Source organism: Saccostrea cucullata, unplaced genomic scaffold (genome assembly GCF_032062105.1).
Source record: "Saccostrea cucullata isolate Sc308-1 unplaced genomic scaffold, CSIRO_AGI_Scuc_v1 ctg238, whole genome shotgun sequence".
Taxonomy (NCBI): domain Eukaryota; kingdom Metazoa; phylum Mollusca; class Bivalvia; order Ostreida; family Ostreidae; genus Saccostrea; species Saccostrea cuccullata.
The window spans coordinates 358,997-381,884 of record NW_026931063.1 but is presented as its reverse complement, the minus strand read 5'-3'; the positions used below and the strand labels follow the sequence as shown (position 1 = coordinate 381,884).

Genomic DNA, 22,888 nt, shown 5'->3' with positions numbered 1-22,888 from the left:
TTAGCATTTTAACATATTACATGTTACCACCACATTAATTTCGATAATGGCAAAATCGCTCGAATAGTGCGCAAAGTTTAACTGGAGCTAGAAAAAAAACTGGTACAACCATTAAAAAGGTTTTCTGAATATTATTTCATCATAATAATTATTATTTTCTCTTTCTAATGGTGCAAGCATTATTCTGATATATGCAGTATTAACGAAGTTATGAATGTTTGTTCACACTATACTGGTTTTCAAGTCAGGTGCGTAGAAATGCATATATGCCATGAAAGGGGTAAACATGACTCATGCAGCTAAGATTAAATTTGTTTCACTAGTATATATACAGAGCTTAATAACCCTTGCATCCAAGTTCTGCAAAAGAACCCTGTCCCAATTGATAATTTTTTTTTCCCAAAATGTAAATGAAAATTCCCAAATGACAAGCAGATTTAATTTTCCAGTGTAGAAAAAGTTGAATATTGTCTTTTTTAGCTCACCCGAGATCTAATTTTCAAAAATTGACATATGATAGGGGTGCATATTTGACACACAATCTGCCATAAATTATGGCATCCCATTCACTAAAATACAGAAAGCAGAGGACCGCAATTCTTTGAATTTTCTTGTATAATCTTGATATGGAAACATCCTCATATAATGTAGATTCAAGTTTTTTATGCCACGCCATGATTAGGAAAACATGTATAGTTTTTGTCATGTCCGTCCTCCACCATTCCATCTGTCTTTCCATCGGGCTAAAAGAAACTATTCTAGATATTTTTATCAAACTTCATATGCTGATAGATATTGAGGAGAAATCTACAACTGCATCAACATTTTTTGACCTTGACCTTCCTTTGACAAAATTGACCTTAACCTCGCTTTTATTAAACTAGTGTTTAGCTCAGTTTTAAGAATTCTATTCAAGGTAGTCTAATCAAACTTCATATGTTGATGCATACTGATGTAAACTATCTAACTGCAGCATAAATTTTTGACCTTGACTTTTCCTTTGATCTTCACTTCACTTTTCTTTAAATTAGTGGTTAGGTTAATTTTAAAGAATTTTAAGAGAAACCATTCAAGTTGTGTAATGAAACTTCAAATGATGATAAAACTTATGTAAGCTTTACAATGCTTCAATCTTTTTTTACCTTAACCTTTCCTGTGACTTGACCTCACTTTTCTAAAATTAATGTCAAGATCAGTTTTGAATAAACAATTCAAGATATATTTATCAAACTTCATATGCTGATACATACTGCTGAGAGCTATTAATGCATCAACTTGTTTTAAACTTGAATTTTCCTTTGACCTTGACCTCACTTTTTAAAAATTAGTGTTTATCTAAGTTTTAAATAAACCATTCATAAATAAACTATTAATTATATTTTTATCAAGCTTGATATGTTACTAGTGAATTCATACTGATGTAAGCTTTTCAACTGCAACAACATTTTGACCTCAACCTTTCCTTTGACCTCTTTTCTTAAAAAGAGTGTTAAGCTCAATTTCATTTAATCATTCAAGATATTTTTATCAAGCTTCATATGCTGATATGTATTAGTGAGAGATAATCAACTGCATCAAAAACTTCACCTTGCATATTCCTGTGACCTTGACCTCCCTCCTCTTTAATTTGTGTTTTGCTTAGTTTTAAAGAAATAATTTAAGACATTTTTATGCTTAGCATGCACTTATACATAATTTGGTGAGAATATATTATCTATATCCAACTCATTTAGATTTTAGTTTCAATTCTAAAGAAACTGTTCAAGATATTTTCATCAAACTGTATACATTAAATACAAATTTTCATGTAGCATTAATAATATACATTCGGGGGGACATTCATGTCCTATAAACATATCTCTAGTTTTTCAAATCATGACCTCAAAGGCTAGGGTCAGGCCACAATTAGGGATCAAAGTTTTATATAGGAATAAAAGGAAACAAATCTTCAAAATTCAAGAACAACAAGAGCATGATTAATATGGAAACATTCTCAAGAGGTGTAGATTCAAATTTGTACAAATCATGACCCCCTGGGTAAGGGAGGGGCCATTTTTCCTACCCCTTTTTGCCATCCACATGAAAATGCAAATTTGAATCCATTTTACATATACACAAAACAAACCAATGATTTTCCAAATGATCATGATTTAAGGCTAATGCATAAAATATGAGGGAAGTTCTTGGAAGCAGGGTGATTAAACATTTCAAATATTTAAAAAAACAAAACAAATTTCGACCCCCATTTGACTCCCCAGGCAAAATGAAAATACCGAACCCTTACTGCACATCTACATGACACCACCAACCATCCCTTAAAAGATGATTAGGCTACTGAGTAAAATGTAAGTGGAGTTCAGGGAAGACGGGGCTTTTTGCATAAAAAACGTCATTTTTCGACCCCTTTTGACCCCCTGGGCCAAAATGAAAATTCCGAAACCTTACTGCACATCTACATGACACCACCTATCATTTCTTAAAAGATGATTAGGCTACTGTGTAAAATGTTAGAGGAGTGCAGGAAAGACGGAGCTTTTTGCATAAAAACGTCATTTTTTACCCCTTTTGACCCCCCGGGGCAAAATGAAAATTCCGAAACCTTACTGCACATCTACATGACACCACCAACCATCTCTTAAAAGGTGATTAGGCTACTGAGTAAAATGTAGGAGGTGTTCAGGGAAGAAGGGGCTTCTTGCTTAAAAAACGTCATTTACCCCCCGGGGCAAACTCAAAATTCCGAAACCTTACTGCACATCTACATGACACCACCAACCATCTCTTAAAAGATGATTAGGCTACTGAGTAAAATGTAAAAGGAGTTCAGGGAAGTCGGGGCTTTTTGAATAAAAATACATCATTTTTCGACCCCCATTTGACCCCCCGGGGCAAAATCAAAATTCCGAAACCTTACTGCACATCTACGTGACACCACCAACCATCTCCCAAAATATAATTAGGCTATTATGTAAAATGTAGGAGGAGTTCAGGAAAGACAAGCTTTTGGCATAAAAAAACGTCATTTTTCGACCCCCATTTGAACCCCCGGGGCAAAATCAAAATTCCAAAACCTTACTGCACATCTACATGACACCACCTACCATCTCCCAAAAGATGATTAGGCTACTATATGAAATGTAGGAGGAGTTCAGGTAAGAAAAGTGTGACAGACGGACGGACGGACATGATTAACAACAATACACCCGAACTTTCTTTAGAAAGTGCGGTAATAATTATCGGTCTTTTTTTTCCTAAGATAGATGATATAGGTAAATTTGTTTATATTGGATACGGCAAGAGTTACTGTTCTTGCGCATTGCATCATGGGACGGAAAACCCTCGTTTGGGTAAACTGGGGTTCGACTAGACTGCTACTGGGGTTTTATTGTGTGAAAACAACAATAGCGAACTTCATTTTTAGCTCTACTGGTCAGAGACCAGAAAAGCTTATGCGGTAGTAATGCGTCCGGCGTCCGGCCCTCTGTCTGTCTAGCTGTCCGTCTGTCTGTCTGTAAACAATTTTTCAAAATGCTACTCCTCCTACAATTTTGGTCTGATTTCAATATAACTTGGCATACAAGTAGACTACACTAAGATACATAATTCTGTATATCGGTATTTGATTTTAATGAACAGTGTTAGCTGGACCAGAAGAGCTTATGCAATAGTAATGGGTCCATTGTCCGTCCATCCGTCTGTCTGTCTGTAAACAATTTTTCAAAATGCTACTCCTCCTACAATTTTGGTCTGATTTCAATATAACTTGGCATACAAGTAGACTACACTAAGATACATAATTCTGTATATCGGTATTTGATTTCGATGAACAGTATTAGCTGGACCAGAAGAGCTTATGCAATAGTAATGGGTCCATTGTCCGTCCATCTGTCTGTCTGTCTGTCTGTAAACAATTTTTCAAAATGCTACTCCTCCTACAGTTTTGGTCTGATTTCAAAATTACTTGGGGCACAAGTAGACTATACTAAGATACACAATTCTATGCATCGGTTTTTGATTTTAATGAACAGTGTTTTCGTGGTTACTAAAAATAGAAATTTCTGTGAAATGCTTTCAAAATGCTACTTCTCCTACAGGTTTGGTCTGATTTCAATATAACTTGGCACACAAGTAGACTACACTAAGTTACATAATTCTGTGCATCGGTTTTTAATTTCAATGAACTGTGTTGCCGTGGTTACTTAAAATAGAAATTTCTGTGAAATTCTTTCAAAATGCTACTCCTCCTACAGTTTTCGTCTAATTTCAATATAACTTATCACACAAGTAGACTATTTTATGATACATACTTCTTTGCATTGGTTTTTTATTTCGATGAACGGCGTAGCCGTGGTTACTAAAAATGGAAATTTCTGTGAAATGCTTGCAAAATGATACTCCTCCTACAGTCTTGGTCTGATTTCAATATAACTTTGCACACAAGTAGACTATACTAAGATACATAATTCTTTGCACTGGTTTTTGATTTGAATGAACAGTGTTGCTATGGTTACTAGAAATAGAATTTCTTTGAAATGATTTTAAAATGCTATCACAAATATAGTTTTAATTTGATTATGATATAATGTGTCATGCAGATAGAATACACTCAGATACATTATTGTCCTTTATTTTGTTTTTTAATTTATTTCGGATGAACGGTGTTGCCATGGTAACTAAAATTGAAAATTCTTTAAAGGTTTTATCAAAAGCTGCTCCTACAGCTGTAGTCTTATTGCAATATTGCCACCAAAAGACTTTATCAAGGATCATTATTCTATTCAATACTGTTGTAAAGTTTCAAGTCCCACCTGCAACTTTTCTTTTAATTTATTATAAGTATAAACCAGTAGAGCTACGGTCTATGGTCTCGACAGAGACTTCTGGTATCATATATAATTTACATTAACTACAGCGTACATGCCAGGTTTGGGGGAAATGTACTGTCAGGTATTCTTAAGGGACCGTCTCAAACTAAATGTACATGTACTATAGGATTTTGTAGGAAAGTGCCAATTTTTAGCACTTTAAAGCAAATTATACAAATACTACAATAGACTTTTTGTTCAAACTATAATATATGATGAGTAATACTATACTGTACATTATATGTAAAAAACACAAAATTCTACATCTTGTTACCAGAGTGGACATCTCAAAATGCCAAAAATTAACAAATTTTTCTGTTTATATAGAGTACTACAAAATATGATGGACACAAAGGATTTAAATGAAAACATAATATAAATAATAAAGAGATTCTCAAATTTGTATGTTTTAGATTTCAAGAGCGTATGTTTATTACTTTTTTTAGGTCACCTGAGTAAACTCAGGTGACCTATTCTATCCGTTTTCGTCCGTCGTCGTGCGTTGTGCATTGTGCGTTAACGTGCGTCGTTCGTCGTCCGTCGTCCATCGTGTGTTCATATTTGAACATTTTCAGCTTCTTCTCTGCAACCACTGAACCAATTTCTACCAAATTTGGTACAAAGCATCTATGGGTAAAGGGAAACAAAATTTGTGAATTTCTTGACCCCTGCCCCCCTGGGGCCTGAGGGGTGGGACCAAAACCACTAAAATTAATGCAATCTTTAAAAATCTTCTTCTTTACTCCTGGACATAAAGCAGTCAAACTGTTTCCAAGATTGTAATCAGCATTGAGTCCTCTACCAAAATTGTGAAATTCATGGCCCTGAGGTCAGGGGTTCTAGTGCTAGGGCGGGGCTAAATAAGTATATAGTGAAAATGCATTATTTCTTTGAAAATCTTCTTCTCTGCTCCTGGGTATTAAAGAAACCAACTAAGTACATAGTTATGATGAGCAAGAGTGCCTCTACCAAAATTGTGAATTTTATGGCCCCAGGGTCAAGGGTTCTAGTGTTAGGGTGGGGCTCTATTGATTATATATTTAAAATACATGAATTCTTTGAAAATCTTCTTCTCTGCTCCTGGGTATTAAATAGACTAAATAAGTGCAAAGTTATGATGAGCAAGAGTGCCTCTTCCAAAATTGTGAATTCTAAGGCCCCAGGGTCACGGGTTCTGGTGTTAGGGTGCTCTATTGATTATATAGTGAAAATATATGAATTCTTTGAAAATCTTCTTCTCTGCTCCTGGGTATTAAAGAAACCAACTAAGTTCATAGTTATGATGAGCAAGGGTGCCTCTTCAAAAATTGTGAAATTTATGGCCCAAGGGTCAGGGGTTCTAGTGTTAGGTCGGGGCTCTATTGATTATATAGTGAAAATACATTAAATCTTTGAAAATCTTCTTCTCTGCTGCTGGGTATTAAGCAGATGAACTACCTATATAGTTATGAGCAAGGACCCTAATCTTCCAGAATTGTGAATTTCAAGGCCCCAGGGTCAGGGGTACCATACAGTTGGGGGGGGGGGGGCTTATATACAGTGTGCTGAAAATGAATGGTTTGAAATCTGTTCCTTGGTATTAATCAAATATTTTTGAAAAGTAAGGATACCTTTTCAAAAATTGTGCAATCTGTGGATCTAGGCCTAAGGGTCAGAGGTACATGTGTGGTAGGGGCACTATTAATTATTGCTGAATATTACTGATTAGTTGAAATGCTTTTTTTTGTTCCCCTACCCTGACTATGGGTATTTAGTAACCAAACTAAGCAACTGCTAAGTGTATAGTTATGATGATCAATGGTGCCTCTTTCAAAATTGTGAATGCTATAGCATCTGGCTTAAAACATGAATCAAATTCAATAACTGGAAAGTTGTTGCATAATGCTCAGGTGACCTAGAAGGCCCTTGGGCCTCTTGTCTTTAATAACTTTTTTATTACCCCTTTCTTTAAGAGCTTCAGTTAATCAGAAATTCAAAAACACACTATAACGCCCTGAACCTTCCTATCAGTTGCAAAATCGGTCTATAAATCAGTAATATAAAATTGTAATTACATTTTTGAACCTGTAATTTCTTAATATTGTTTTATTTTATTAGTTAAGTGAAAAAAAGTCGATATAGAACAGTAAAACACTTCATTAGCTCTACTGGTCAGAGACCAAAAGAGCTTATGCGATGGTAAGGTGTCTGTCGTCCGTCCGTGTCTGTCTGTGCATATGTCTGTAAACAATTTTTCAAAATGCTAATTCTCCTACAGTTTTGGTCTGATTTCAGTATTACCTGGCACACAAGTATGCTACACTAAGATACATAAATTAGTGCATCGGTATTTGATTTCGATGAAAGGTGTTGCCATGGTTACTAAAAAATAGAAAATTTTGTGAAATTCCTTTAAAACGCTACTTCTCCTACAGTTTTGGTCAGATTTCAGTATAACTTGGCACACAAGTAGACTACACGTAGATACGTGAATGAGTGCATTAGTTTTTGATTTCAAAGAACGATGTTGGTGAGGTCCTGTGTCCCAGTCGGTGCTGGCACGAAAAAGATCCCTCCCTGCTCTCCACCGGCAAGCGGTGGCGTCTCCATATGAGTGAAAAATTCTCGATAGGGACGTTAAACTAAATACAATCTATCAATCATTCATTTGCTTGCTGAAAGCTAGGCCCTTTGAGATGGCCACCATCTCAATAATATCTAGTTCTTATCAATTTAGATTGATTGATTGATTGTATATTGTGTAACGTCCCTCTCGAGAATTTTACACTCATATGGAGACGTCAACGTATGTCGGTGAAGGGGTTCAAATTTTGACCTTTACTCGGCACTCAGGGCCATTGAGCAGTGAGGGATCTTTATCGTGCCAACGCTTGTCGCTGACACGGGGCCTCGGTTTTTAAGGTCTCATCCGAAGGACCCGCAACTTCCACTTCAAAGTGCCGAGCGCATGGCGAAGGAACAGTTGCTACCCATTTTAACGACTAGGTCGGTCGCGGCCGAGATGCGAACTCACGACCTCCCGATCACGGAGCGAGCGCTCTACCGACCGAGCTACCGTGAACGGTTTATCAATTTAGAAGGTGAAATAGTATTCTATAATTAATAAAGCATTTTGATTTATGAGAAAATACCAAATGTTGGTATTCAAGGCAAAATACTATTTTGAAAATAGAGTGAATAGAATTGTATGCAGTAATATTTGAACTAATGTTAAACTGTATGATTTAAAAAAGAAGAGAAAAAAAATGAAATGATTTTTATTCATTTCGAATAGATAGTTTTTTGTCTTTAATTGATCAAAAAGTTCAAATGCCAAGAATATATTCTGTTCTTCAATTTCAACTGCAAGTGAGACATACATGTATTAGGAATAATGATAGAGATTAACTATTTATAATTTTAGGAGCTCTGTGTCCAACACTCTCACCTCCTATGAACGGAACAATTCTGAGCAAAAAGAAGTTGTTCTACTATGAAGATGAAATAACTGTGGAGTGTAACCATGGCTACTACCCAAATCCTCAGAGGACTACACTAAAATGTGGGGTAGAACAAGGCGTTGGGAAGTGGTCAGAAGATATGATAAATTGTACAAGTATGTTATATATACTGTAGTTCTGTTTTGGATAAATTGTTAAAAGTTATATAGCTTTTTGAAGATTTTTAATATGAATTTCGAAATGAAAAAAGTGAAGTTCTGTTCTACATTAAGCAAAAAGGGAGAGTGTTCTGTTTTTAGCTCACCTGAGCTGAAGGTTCAAGTGAGCTTTTCTGATCAAAATTTGTCCGTTGTCTGTCGTTGTTGTAGTCGTTATTGTCGGCGTCGTCGTAAACTTTTCACATTTTCCTCTTCTTCTCAAGAACCACTCGGCCAATTTCAACCAAACTTGCAACAAAGTATCCCTGGGTGAAGGGAATTCAAATTTATTTAAATGAAGGGCCAAGCCTTCTTCCAAGGGGAGATAATAATGAATTAATGAAAAATTAATGGCATATTTTAAAAATCTTCTTCTCCAGAACCATGGGCCAGGAAAGATGAAACTCATGTGAAAGTATTCTCAGGTAGTGTAGATTCAGTTTTGTTAAAATCAAGACCCCTGGGGGTAGGGCGGGACCACAATGGCTGATCAAAGTTGTACATAGGAATATAAAGGAAAAAATCTTTAAAAATCTTCTCCTCCAGAACCACTGGAACAGGGAAGATGAAACGCATGTGGAAGCATTCTCAGATAGTGTAGATTCAAGTTTGTTCAAATGATGAACCCGGGGGAATGGCGGGGCCACAATGGCTAATCAAAGTTTTACATAAGAATATATAGGAATTAAAAAAAAATCTTCTCCATAACCACTGGGCCAGTAAAAATGAAACTTATATGGAAGCATCCTCAGGTAGTGTAGATCCATTTTGTTTTTTCAAATCGTGATCCCGGGGGTAGGGCGGGGCCACAACTGACGATTAAAGATTTACATAGGAAAATATTAGGGATGTCAAAATATTCATTTTCCATAGTCGAACATTCGATTGCATTATTCGAACGATAGTCGACTATTCGGAGCATTATTTGAAAAAAAAAATCTTATTGATTACGTTTTTTTAAATGAAAAACCCTTTTCGTAAATTTATGTAAAAAGTAACATCAAATGCCTATAATGTGTGTTACACACCGATATTCAGATGAACCTTAAATTGGGATAATGTGTAGAAATGAAATAGATGTACACCAGCAATTGATTCTCCACAATGTATGAATTTTCATAAATCACATTCAAAAATTGGTTTGTATATTCTTTTGTTCTAGTATGCTTAGTCAGCACAGTGTTTTTAAAGCTTATTCAAATAAATTGGAAAAGGAGAGGAGATTTTTGAAGTTTTAAGTTATTGAAGTTTCAAAACTTCACGTTATGCTGTGTTCCTATAGCATAATTCAAACTCTTTTAGAGGTAATAAGTAAATTTATAATTGGTACAAGTCCAATTAATAATTTTCAAAGTCCAGTAAAGCGCAGCATAATTTACTACAAAACAAAAAAGGTCAGTAATTGAGAAATAATTACCGCGGTATGTAATTACTGTACTTTCCATGTGTACAGTGTGGAAACTTGCTATATTCTGTGACTGTGTTTAAGCTCTTATTCGTCGGAGGACGGATACTATAATGGTTTGCGGAATGACGACAAATAGTCGAATAGTCGACTATTCGTTGACATCCCTAGAAAATATAGAAAAAATCTTTGAAAATCTTCTCAAGAACCACTCAGCTGGGCCAGTAAAGATGAAACTTATGTGAAAACATCCTCAGGTAGTGTACCAGTAGTTTTTTTTTCAAATCATGACCCCCAGGGGTAGGGCTGGGCCACAATGGATGATTAAAAGTTTCCATAGGAATATATAGGAAATTTTTTTAAAAATAATCTTGAGAACCACAAAGCCATGATTGGTCACATCTTTATGTAAGCATCCTCACGTAGTGTTGATCCAAGTTTGTTCAAGTCTTGAACGGGTTAGTAGGGGTTGGGTAAGGTTGGGTACGGTGGTACACAATTGGGGATCAAAGTTTTGTCTAGAAATATCAAGGAAAATTTTTTCCCCAAGAACAGAAAAGCCATGTTTAATCATATTGATATGGAGGCTTTCTTAGGTAGTACAATGTACAAAGTCATATATATTGGTTCAAATGAGGGCTGGTAGTTAAAAATTCCTGAACCACCACCCCCTTATGTAAACTCAATCTGAAGTGATTTCTGCTTTATTTCCTAGCCAATGTGCTCAAGTGAGCGATGTGGCCCATGGGCCTCTTGTTATCATTTTGTGCAACATATTTGAATTGTAGATGATTTTCAAATTTTCTCTTAAAATACAGTACTGTTTATGCAAACTGGAAAAAAAGAATTATGAAAGTGATATTGTAAACCACTTTTAGGTCACCTGAGTGAACTCAGATGACCTATTGCTATCCGTTTTCGTCCGTCCTCGTGGTCATGCGTCGTGCGTCGTCCATCGTGTGTTAACATTTGAACATTTTCAGCTTCTTCTCTGAAACCACTGAACCAATTTCAACCAAATTTGGCACAAAGCATCTATGGGTAAAGGGAAACAAACATTGTGAATTTCATGGTCCTTACCCCCTTAGGGCCAGGGGGTAGGGCCAAAACCACTAAAATTAATGAAATCTTAAAAAATCTTCTTCTTTACTCCTGAACATCAAGCAGTCAAACTGTTGGCATGATTGTAATCAGCATTGAGTCCTTTTCCAAAATTGTGGAAATCATGGCCCCAGGGTCAGGGGTTCTAGTGCTAGGGCGGGGCTATATAGATTATATAGTGAAAATGCATTATTTCTTTGAAAATCTTCTTCTCTGATCCTGGGTATTAAATAAACTAACTAAGTACATAGTTATGATGAGCAAGAGTGCATCTTCCAAATTTGTGAATTTTATGCCCCCAGGGTCAAGGGTTCTGGTGTGAGGGAGGGGCTATATTGATTATATAGTGAAATTGCATAAATTCTTTAAATGATGCAATCTAAATGATCCAATTACATATTTAAAGTCAGCATTTTTAGCTCACCTGAGCCGAACGCTCAAGTGAGCTTTTCTGATCACATTTTTTACGTCGTCCGTCTGTTCGTACGTTTGTCTGTCTGTAAACTTTTCACATTTTAGACTTCTCAAGAACCACTGGGCCAATTTTAACCAAACTTGACACAAAGCATCCTTGGGTGAAGGAAAATTCAAATTGTTAAAATGAAGGGCCAAGTCCCCTCGCAAGGGGAGATAATCAAGAAAAGACAAAAATAGGGCGGGGTCATTAAAAAATAATCTCAAGAAAAGCCAGAAAAGCTGAACTTATGTGTAAGCATCCTGGGGTAGTGTAGATTCTAAATTGTTCAAATCATGACCCTCCGGGTGTAGGGCAGGACCACAATGGGGAATCAAAATTTTACATAGAAATATATAGGAAAAAATCTTTGAAAATCTTCTTCTCAAGACCCACTGGGCCAGAAAAGCCGAAACTTATGTGGAAGCATCCTGGGGTAGTGTAGATTCCAAATTGTCTAAATTATGATCAGTTGGGTAGGGCGGGGTCACAGTATGTATTACAAGGGGGAACCTGGTAAAAACAGAATTGTCAAAGCTTCTCAGGTGAGCGATATGGCCCATGGGCCTCTTGTTTTTATTTTCGGGTTTACAAACCCGCCGCTCAAAGATTGAATTTTCAGAAATTTTTTTTTTCTTCCCATGTCAAATTTGAGTCGGGATCGAGATTTCAATTTTACGAACTCATACTTTAAGATGGAACATTGGGTTTTAATTAAAGGTAGATCTGTCAAGTTCACAGCAGCAACATAGCTTGGTTTAGTGTAAAAATTTATCGATATGATTAGGAGTTTCACCCGTTCAAAGGACAAATAAAATGCTGACGACTTTGTTGCACAATGACATGCTGGTGAGATAATAATGTATTCGTATTCAAAAGTATCTGTGTGTAAATTATTTTCCTCCCACAGGTTTAAAACTGGCCGAGGTAGCTATTGCCAGCGACATTGTTTAGGTCTCTGTTGTTACAGTCTAAGCATCATTCTTCAGAAAAGGGTCGCTTATGCATCAGTTGTAATGAATAAAATTATGGGATAAGTTAAGTCCATCCGAGGAAGAAATAAACAAAAGCCTGAAGAAATAAAAAAAAATTCAAGTATTAAAAAGCAAGTATATACAAATATATACAGGCATATAGTATTGTTTGTGGCAGCAAGAAAATTTTTTTTTACACTTAATTGAAAAAATGTTCACAATACTTCCCATCTGTTTATCGGAATTATAATTTTAGGTATTAAGTACATTTTAGAACAATGTCTACACATTCACCTAACACATATTAAAAGAAATGAAGATATATTTTTTTAAAGAATTCATTTTTAGCTCTACTGGTCAGAGACCAGAAGAGCTTATGCGACAGTAATGCGTCCGTCGTCCGTCCGTCTGTCCGTCCGTCTGCCTGTCTGTCTGTAAACAATTTTTCAAAATGCTACTCCTCCTACAGTTTTGGTCTGATTTCAATATAACTTGGCACACAAGTAGATACACTAAGATACATAATTCTGTGTATCGGTTTTTGATTTCGATGAACGGTGTTGCCGTTGTTACTAAAAATAGAAATTTCTGTGAAATTCTTTCAAAATGCTACTCCTCCTACAGTTTTGGTCTGATTTCAATATAACTTGGCACACAAGTACACTACACTAAGATACATAATTTTGTTTATCGGTTTTTGATTTCCATGAACGATGTTGCCGTTGTTACTAAAAATAGAAATTTCTGTGAAATTCTTTCAAAATGCTACTCCTCCTATAGTTTTGGTCTGATTTCAATATAACTTGGCACACAAGTACACTACACTAAGATACATAATTCTGTGTATCGGTTTTTGATTTCAATGAACGGTGTTGCCGTTGTTACTAAAAATAGAAATTTCTGTGAAATTCTTTCAAAATGCTACTCCTCCTTTAGTTTTAGTCTGATTTCAATATAATTTGGCACACAAGTAGACTACACTAAGATACATAATTTTATATATCGAAATTTTGATTTCGATGAACGGTGTTGCCGTTGTTACTAAAAATAGAAATTTCTGTGAAATTCTTTCAAAATGCTACTCCTCCTACAGTTTTGGTCTGATTTCAATATAACTTGGCACACAAGTACACTACACTAAGATACATAATTCTTAATATCGGTTTTTGATTTCAATGAACGGTGTTGCCGTTGTTACTAAAAATAGAAATTTCTGTGAAATTCTTTCAAAATGCTACTCCTCCTACAGCTTTGGTCGGATTTCAGTATAACTTGGCACACAAGTACACTACACTAAGATACATAATTATGTGCATCGGTTTTTGGATTTCGATGAACGGTGTTGCCGTTGTTACTAAAAATAGAAATTTCTGTGAAATTCTTTCAAAATGCTACTCCTCCTACAGTTTTGGTCTGATTTCTATATAACTTGGCACACAAGTACACTACACTAAGATACATAATTCTGTATATCGGTTTTTGATTTCAATGAACGGTGTTGCCGTTGTTGCTAAAAATAGAAATTTCTGTGAAATTCTTTCAAAATGCTACTCCTCCTACAGTTTTGGTCTGATTTCAATATAAATTGGCGCACAAGTAGACTACACTAAAATTCATAATTCTGTGTATCGGTTTTTGATTTCGATGAACGGTGTTGTCGTTGTTACTAAAAATAGAAATTTCTGTTAAAAACTCTCAAAATTCTACTCCAAATACAGTTTAAGTCTGATTATAATATAATGTGGCATGCAAGTAGACTACACTAAGAACATAAAGAGACTTAATCAAGGATCATTATTCTTTTTATTGCTGTGGTAAAGTTTCAGTTCCCAACTTTTCTCTTCCTTTCCTGAAGTAAAAACCAGTAGAGCTTCAGTCTCCACAGAGAGTTCTGGTTAAAAATATATTTTGATCAACATCACAAAATTTATATCACTGGCCCAAACTGGCAGATGATAAAATAAACAATGAAATGTTCTACTTTCCTATTTGTAACCATTATGTGTCCAGTGGCAAGGAGCCTGTTAGGATAGCAAAAAAAAAAAAAAGCAAAAATGAATGTACAAATGTTGATAATTAATTTATCCAAATAAAAAATTTTATTTTTTTTTTATTTCGTCCTCCTATGGGACTTTTTCATTCTGATGAAACTAAACCTAAAAATAAAAAAAATGCTGGCCTTATGATGAAGAAAGGTGCCTCTTTCAAAATGGATAATTTCAGGGCCCCTGGGTAAGGGGTATCGGAAGGGGGGGGGTACTTTGTCTAAAAATAAATTAATGCTTTGAAATCTGCTCTTTGATAAGCAATGATGGCTCTTTCAAAAGTGTGAATTTCACGGCTTTGGGATTAAAACACGAACCAAATTCAATTGCTGGAAAGTTGTTACATGATACTCAGGTGACCTATAAGGCCCGTGGGCCTCTTGTTTATCTATGATCCATCTGTTTGAAATCATTTGTGACAACTAAATTTCTTGGCTGAAGAAATATTCTAGATAAGTACTCAGTGATAGGTAGTATGTGCTGGAAATATTTGTGAACAGACCAAGGTTATATGAATTTCTTTATGAATTCTTTTTTACAGAGGGAACCTGTATGACACCTGATTTTAATACAGATCCAAATTACAACAAAATCTTTCCAAATGAAAATGCAAGTGTGGAATTTGGAACCCATGTTATTATTGAGTGCAAATATGGGACAAAATTTAGGAACTTGTCCTTGTATTGTGGAGAAAGTGGGACCTCAACATACCGTCTTCTTGGGGATAATTTGACATGTCCAGGTAGGGGCACTTGTAAAATGTGTGCTGAAGAGCTTGATAAAAAAATGTATGCTGGAGAGCTTGATAGAATAAACTTTGAGTTAAAAAGTTACAGGTTAGTATTTAGTTTGTTTCTGTCATATTTTTCCATGGTTTGTCTAGTTATCTAACTTCTAATTTTTTAAAAACTCTTTTGCAACCTAAATTGGCACAACAAGTTCATGAATAGTTATATTGAATCATCTTCAGGTAGGTAGATTCTAGTTTGTTGAAGTCATTACTTCCTGGGCCAGGATGGGGTGTGGCCACCATGGGCAATCAAGTTTTACACAATACCGGTATATTGGAAAGTCTTTCTCAAAAACAAAAGCCTTGATTAGATTTATGAGCTCACCTGAGCTGAAGACTCAAAAGAGCTTTTCTGACTGATTTGTCTGTTGTCTGTCATTGTCATTGTTGGCATTTTAAAGTAGTACAAAACACCCATGAATTCTATTTTTTAACTCGTTTCTTGAAAAATACAGGAGAAAAAAGATTAATATTACTATATTGGCAATAATGAATGATCCTTGCAAGAAAAATAATAAGTTGTGGCATGTTTTCATCATATTTTGTGGAAAAAATCAAAGAATCCTATGTATTGGTCACTTGGGAGAAAGTAATTGCGCCATCTTAGTGCAATAAACCTGTAACAGGCTCTTATTAAATGCATTGTAATTTTTGTTCAATAAATAGTAGAGGACTGATATTTGGACACATATATAAGGGGTCTCCATTCTTTAAGTACTATAAAGGTCAAGGTCATATTAAGAGGGCAAAGGTCATATATTGTGATGTCATTTACTGAATCTTTTAAATTTTTTGTCATTAAATTTTTTTTAGTCGCCAGATATCTGAAACCACTGGTTCAATTTTTTTCATTTTTGCATATTTCATTCTAGGACCGATTCGAATCATTCTGTTGATTTTTTGTAAAAATTGAATTATATGTTTTCTCTTAAGCAAACTTAAAGTGTAGGATATTTGCATGTTAATTTTCAATTCTGAAGCTGTGTATGTTCTATTTTTACATAATATTTTACGGTACTCAAATTTTCCAGTATCAATATAACTTACTGAGTTTAAATAACAAAAAAGGTTGTCTTTATAAACATTATTAAACAAGTTTGCAATAGATCAATTAATAATGTTGAAATAAGGTGCATTCTCAAGTCGATTGTCTGATTTCACAATCTTCTTACGGGGGTCTGATAGGCAATATTTCAAAATAAGTGGGGCAAAAAATTTGTGTTTGAATTTCTTTCATATTATATAAAGAGAAATTTTGTATCCTAGAACAAAAGATCTAAGTTTCAGAGAAAATGAATTTGAAAAAAAAATTGGCCTATCTATTGTGTCCTACCTTAAATCGTTGTCATTGACTTTTCACAGTCTGAACTTTTTCTCCAGAACTACTGGGCCAATTTCAACCAGACTAAGGACAAATTTTTTTTTGGGATAAAGAGGATTCAAGTTTGTTCAAATGAGGGCTATCATGGGTAACTGAAATGACCAAGAACCGCAGAACAATTAATTTGGCAGGTTTTCTGAAATTCAGTTTGGTTCCAATTCGTATAATAGAGTAGATTTTACCATAAAATGGCATCTAAAATGAAAGGTTCCTTGTAAATATTAGTTATATTACCATTGTTGTGTGATCTGAATCATTTGGTTCAATTAATTCTAGTTAGGAAACTACTTTAAACCAGTCATTATGTTGCTGTTTGTTAGATTAAAAAAAAATGAATTTTATGTTGAATATACTAGTAATTCAAATTCATGAGTTTTTTTTCTATTGTATACCCGAACGGAAAAACCCAAAATCAAACCTAAAAAATTTAGAACCAACCTGAAAGCTAGATTATGGAACAGTGACAGCCCTAGTTCAAATGGAGGGCCACACCTTTTTGGAAGGAGAGATAATTGGTATACTGTTAGTGAAAAATTATTGGCATCTTTGAAAAACCTTTTACCTCTCAAGAACCACTGGACCAGGAAAGATAAAGTGTGGGCTCATCCTCAGCTAGTGTTGATTCAAATTTATTCAAATCATGACCCCCAGAGGTGGATTGGGCCACAATGGACGATCAAAGTTTTACATAGGAGTATATAGAGGCCGATATTTAATGTTTTGTAATTGAATATGGAATTTCTTTCATGAATTGGACAGGATTTTTTTTATATATTTTTACGAGTGCGAAGCATGAGGGAAAATATAAAAAAAATTCTGTCTCACAAGTGAAATAAATTCCATATTCAACTACAAAACATTGAATTTTCTGTTTATTACATTTTCTTTGATTTTTCCTTTACCTCTGTCTTTTTGTAATACAGTCATAGGCTACATGACTTTTTCCTTTGCCTCTGTCTTTTTGTAATACAGTCATAGGCTACATGATGTCATAGTTGAACGGGTGAGACGTGATAGCTAAGTGAAGTGAAAACATTGTAAACATGGATTTTAGCAATATATTTGTGGTAATTTTGGTAGATTCATTCTCTTCATGAATGGTTTATTTACTTCTGTCTATCTTATATCAGGTCAAGGAAGATTTTTTACAACACTCCGTTTTGGGAAGGAAAATGCCATGTGAAGTTTGTCAGTCCAGAGAGATTTCTATCAATCCAAAAAAGATCAATATAATGATGTATTTGAATTTCAATATAAATACATTGTGCACCTAGCGTCAATAAACACTGCACACTTCATGCTGATCTGATCGTCACATAACAACTTTCTTTGAATTCTCGTGGGGGTCCATTTTCTTCACAAGTTTTTTTTAAAAATCTTGTTCGATTTTCTCGCCTGGCTCGCCTTAGCACCGTCAACAAACTAGTTTACCAATCATAGTTTGGTACTTGCATTCATCGAAGAAGCCATTACAAGATACAGAAAAGCGTTTGAAAGATTACGATCGGTCAGTTACAGGGAATTCGTACGAAATTAGGTCGGATTGTCGAAGTTCCTCTTTTAACACTTATCAGTCATTTGGACTGACAATGAACGCAAAGTAATCGGTCCTTGGTTGTTTTTATCGGTTTTGCCGACAGGACCGAAAGGTTTCAAGAACTCTGTTTAAATGTCCAAGTACCATGTTGTTTACATGTCTTTTACAATGAACCTAGATACTTCATGGTCTTATGTTTGTCTAAATGTGAATAATTTTTTTTCAATCAAAAAGTGTCATGAAAGATAAATTATCTATGCTGGATACATTTAACAAAATATAATAGAAGTCTAACACTAAATAATTTTTGTGCTGCAGTTTTCAAATGCACTAAAAAATATTGAATTCGAATATAACAGAACGATCTAAGTTGCTAGTTTCTTGATTTTCTTTTAAATATATTCAATTTTTTTTCATCACGTGTAAGTTTGTAATTACAATTTCATGTACGTTTATTTCTATTTGGGAACGTTAGCACTAAAAATGACAAAATTTGAACGCTTTGAAAAATAAAACAATGTAAATTAATAAAACATACCTTGCAAATTTATTCAAGGAGTAATTTTTTACTACCATATCATAATTTTCAAGCAAAAAGAAAAAAAAAAGAATAAAAAAATCACGGTATTCGATCCTAAAAATTCTGCTACGATGTGTTTCAAATCCAGCGACAAACCAATGTACCTAACAGGACACTATACGTAGTAGGTATTTAAATCATTTTTTAAAGACAAAGCCCTATACAATTTGACTTTGTCAATTTTCTGCCAGAAAATAAATTGGAAAAGTTTCGATTTTGGTATTTCTGGGTCGTCTCTCTATTTTTTAAAGAACTGGAATAAATCTTACGGTTAAAAATACACTGATAACGCATTTTAAATTCATGGAGAGAAGACCCAGAAACAAAATTAATGAAAAATGGCTATAAAAGAGTCAATTTTGCATCATTTAATTCTTACGACTATATTCAGGTCCATATTCAATTAAAATCAAACATATTCAACCGAATATTTGCCCATTTTATAGTCATCCTCATCATAGTCAATGCCTAGGTTTTGAAAAAAAATGTATAAATCAATGGTATTTTTTAAATTCTTTTTATAAGCCACTATTCCTGCCGAAGCACCCACTTTCTTCGCAGTTTCTATTCATTTCTTCACAGAGGTTGCACAGATTGAAATGAAATTTGCTATACCGATTTATCATAAGATTGCACATATTAAATTGAAATTTGGCATAGAGATTTATCATAAGAATAGCTGAGTCAAGTTCTGTTTTGGGTATGATTGGACCATTTCAGACAAAGTTATGCCCCTTGGACTTAGAAAAATTCCAATAATTTGCATTTCCGTTCATTTTTTTCACAGAGGTTGCATGTATTGAAATGAAATTTGAGATTCAGATTTATCAGAAGAATATCTAGATCTAGATAGTTCTGTTTAGGGTACAATTGGACCATTTCGGAGGTAGTTACTCCCCTAGGACTTAGAAAAATTCCATTTATTTGGGGAGGGGTGCATAAGTGTTTTACAAACATCTCTCGTTTCAAAAGCATCCTTAGGAAATGAAGATTCTAGTTTGTGCATCCCCCCTCCACCCTGGAACCACTTTAATATTGATCTGCTTTCTGCTTTTTCCTAGCCAATGTGCTCAAGTGAGATATGTGGCTCCTGGGCTTTTTCAACTCCTGACACCTGGGGTAGATTGGAGCTGGTGAAGGGTGGTACTAAAAAAAATTTCTTAATTTAACATATGACATATGATATGATAAGGGTGAAAACACCAAACTGTTGATAAAGAACAGAAGAGCCATAGTTACTCAGGCAAGCATCTTGGCCCATGGTCCTCTTCTTATGTATACCAGAAGTTATTGTTGAAACATTTTTGAGATGCTTTTATTAGGGCCCCGCAAGGATATGCGGATGCCCTATAGTAATCACTCTGTCTGTCCGTTTGTCTGTCTGTCTGTCTGTTTGTCCGTCTGCCATTCTTCCGTCCACAAATTTTCTGTTTTTTTTTTTCTAATAACTTTTTTATGATTGCCCAATCAAGTTTAAATTTGGTATGGTAGTTCAGTAGGCAGATATACATATTTTGATGCTAAGTTTGGTTCTCTGTGTCTTCTGGTTTGTAGCTGGGGTGGTGGGGTAGATTCCTTAAATATGCATAAGAATGAATGGGCAAAGAAAGATAACTCACTTTTTTTCACAGCTGAGAATGTTACCATTGTATACTTGGAAGGCTGTGCAATATTCGTCCTTTGGGATTAATTAACCTTCCACATGAAGAAAATCCTAAGCATTATCTATATCTGTCACATTGAGATTAATTACTGTACCGCCTCTGTCTGCAGATGAACTTTGTTTTGAAGTTAAGGTCAATTTTGAATGATGTGTAGTATTGTGTACATTCTCTGAAATATGGATTGAAAATAATGTTCATACTTTATTCTGGTTAAAATACTGTACACAATGATTTATGATATTGTTGAATTCTAAAATTAAGATATATATTAAATATCCTTTTTTATTATTAATATTTTATTTTTTTAATTATATATTTTATTTTTTCTGCCTTAATGCTGTTAATTTTAAGAGGTAATCAGATAATAACCCTATTCTGTCAGTGCTGAAAAAAGTTCTTATTGTAAAGTTAGAAGAAAAGGATGAGAGAGCAGAACAATTAATCCCCTGGGATTAATTATCTTGCTTGCTGCAGAAAATTTAGAGGCTTATATCTATCTGTCATATGAAGATTAATGAACACCTTTGTCTGCAACTGATGTTTGTTTTGAAGTTGAGGTCAACCCTGGGTGATATTTGCATTCACTGAAGGCTTGAATTTTATAAAACACCTGCTTAAATCCTTTTTAAATACACATTTAATTTAGTTTTTTTGATAAGACATGAGGTTTTCCCTGTTTTATGCAAATACCTGGTTACTATTTACAGGTTTTTGGACATTCAGGAATTATATCTTGAAATTTTAAAAATACAGTTGTTACTTATAATCTTCATACTAGTATATATATTTTTTTAAAAGTGAAATCAAGTAAAACTCTCGTTCAGTGAGCTGCACCCTTATATTTCTACCCCTCAGCGGGGCCCTTGCTGACTGGTCAGTTTTCTAGTTTGTATGAAACCAGTAATTCACTTGATTTGAATAATGAAGGTTATAATTAAAGTAATTTATGCCTCGAAAAGCATGATATGACTAGAAAAGAGGGTTTAATTTTATACTGGGAGAAGTACATTCATTTAAAAACAAGCAAATTTAAAGAATTGTGGTCCCCCGCTTTCAGTGTCTTTGTGGGTGAGATGTTATTTTTTATGACATATGTCTAATATGAACACCCTATCATATGTCATTTATTTAGAAAATTTCATTGAAGTTGTGTTTTTTTTAAAATAAGGTCAATGTGAAGGTCAAGGGGTAAGAAATCATAGCATGCTCGGAATTATCTTTTCACAGGTAATGGACATGTCATATATGAAAGCCCTATCTCTTCTCAATATAAGGAACAAGATGTGTTTGTGAAACACCGAATGGCAACATAACGATGATTACAATTTTTTAATGCAAATTAAATATATTAGCACCCAAAGTAGGGTTTTTCTCACAAGAAATATGATTGTGAAATACAAAATCTCTAGTACCACCTGTTCAAAAGTTATAGTCGAGGATAAATTTTTGAAAGGTAGGTCAAACTCCAATGTGAAAGGATCTGAATTGTTGGTTTCTTAACAAAGGTCTTGTCACAAGTAATACATATGTGAAGGATGAAAACCCTAATCCTAACCGTTAAAAAGTTATGGCCAAAGTTAAAGTTTTTTAAAAGGAGGTGAACTCCAAGGTCAAGATCAAAGGGTCAAAGTTGTTGATATCCAATAAAAGGTCTCACAAGGATTACATATGTGAAGTATGAAAGCCCTAGCCCTTACTGTTCAAAAGTTATGACCAAGGTTAAAGTTCTTTCATAGGTACGTAAATCTCCAAGGTCAAAGTTGTTGGTATCCAATGAAAGGTTTTGTCACAAAAAATACATATGTGAAATATGAAAGTCCTAGTATCTACCGTTCAAAAATTGTGACCAAGATTAAAGTTTTTAAAAAGTAGTTAAAACTCCAAGGTCAAGGTCAAAGGGTAAAAGTCTTTGGTATTCAATAAAAGGTCTTCTCACGAGGATTACATATGTGAAGTACGAAGGCCCTAGCCCTCACCGTTCAAGAGTTATGGTCAAGGTTAAAGTTTTTTCATAAGTACGTAAATCTCCAAGGTCAAGGTCAAAAGGTCAAAGTTGTTGGTATCCAATGAAAGGTCTTGCCACAAAGAATACACATGTGAAATATGAAAGTCCTAGTATCTACCATTTAAAAGTTGTGAACAAGGTTAAAGTTTTTAAAAAGTAGTTAAAACTCCTAGGTCAAGGTCAAAGGGTAAAATTCCATGGTATCCAATGGAAGGTCTTCTCACAAGGATTACATATGTGAAGTACGAAAGCCTTAGCCCTTACTGTTCAAAAGTTATGGTCAAGGTAAAAGTTTTTACATAAGTACGTAAATGTCAAGGTCAAAAGGTCAAGGTTGTTGGTATCCATTGAAAGGTCTTGCCACAAAAAATACATATGTGAAATATGAAAGTCTTAGTACCTACCATTCAAAAGTTAGGGCCAAAGTAAAAGTTAGGAATTTTTGTGTAA

The 22,888-nt window shown here is 34.5% G+C and overlaps 1 protein-coding gene across 1 annotated transcript in view; it reads left to right on the top strand.

Annotated features, from left to right (window-relative positions):
• LOC134231244 (uncharacterized) overlaps positions 1 to 22,888 on the top strand; it is a gene marked incomplete at its 3' end in the record, with an annotated part of 423,563 nt that overhangs the window by 49,803 nt on the left and 350,872 nt on the right. The window contains 2 exon segments of the mRNA XM_062713186.1: positions 8,269 to 8,460; positions 15,023 to 15,223. Of these exon segments, the coding sequence (XP_062569170.1) occupies positions 8,269 to 8,460; positions 15,023 to 15,223 (393 nt within the window).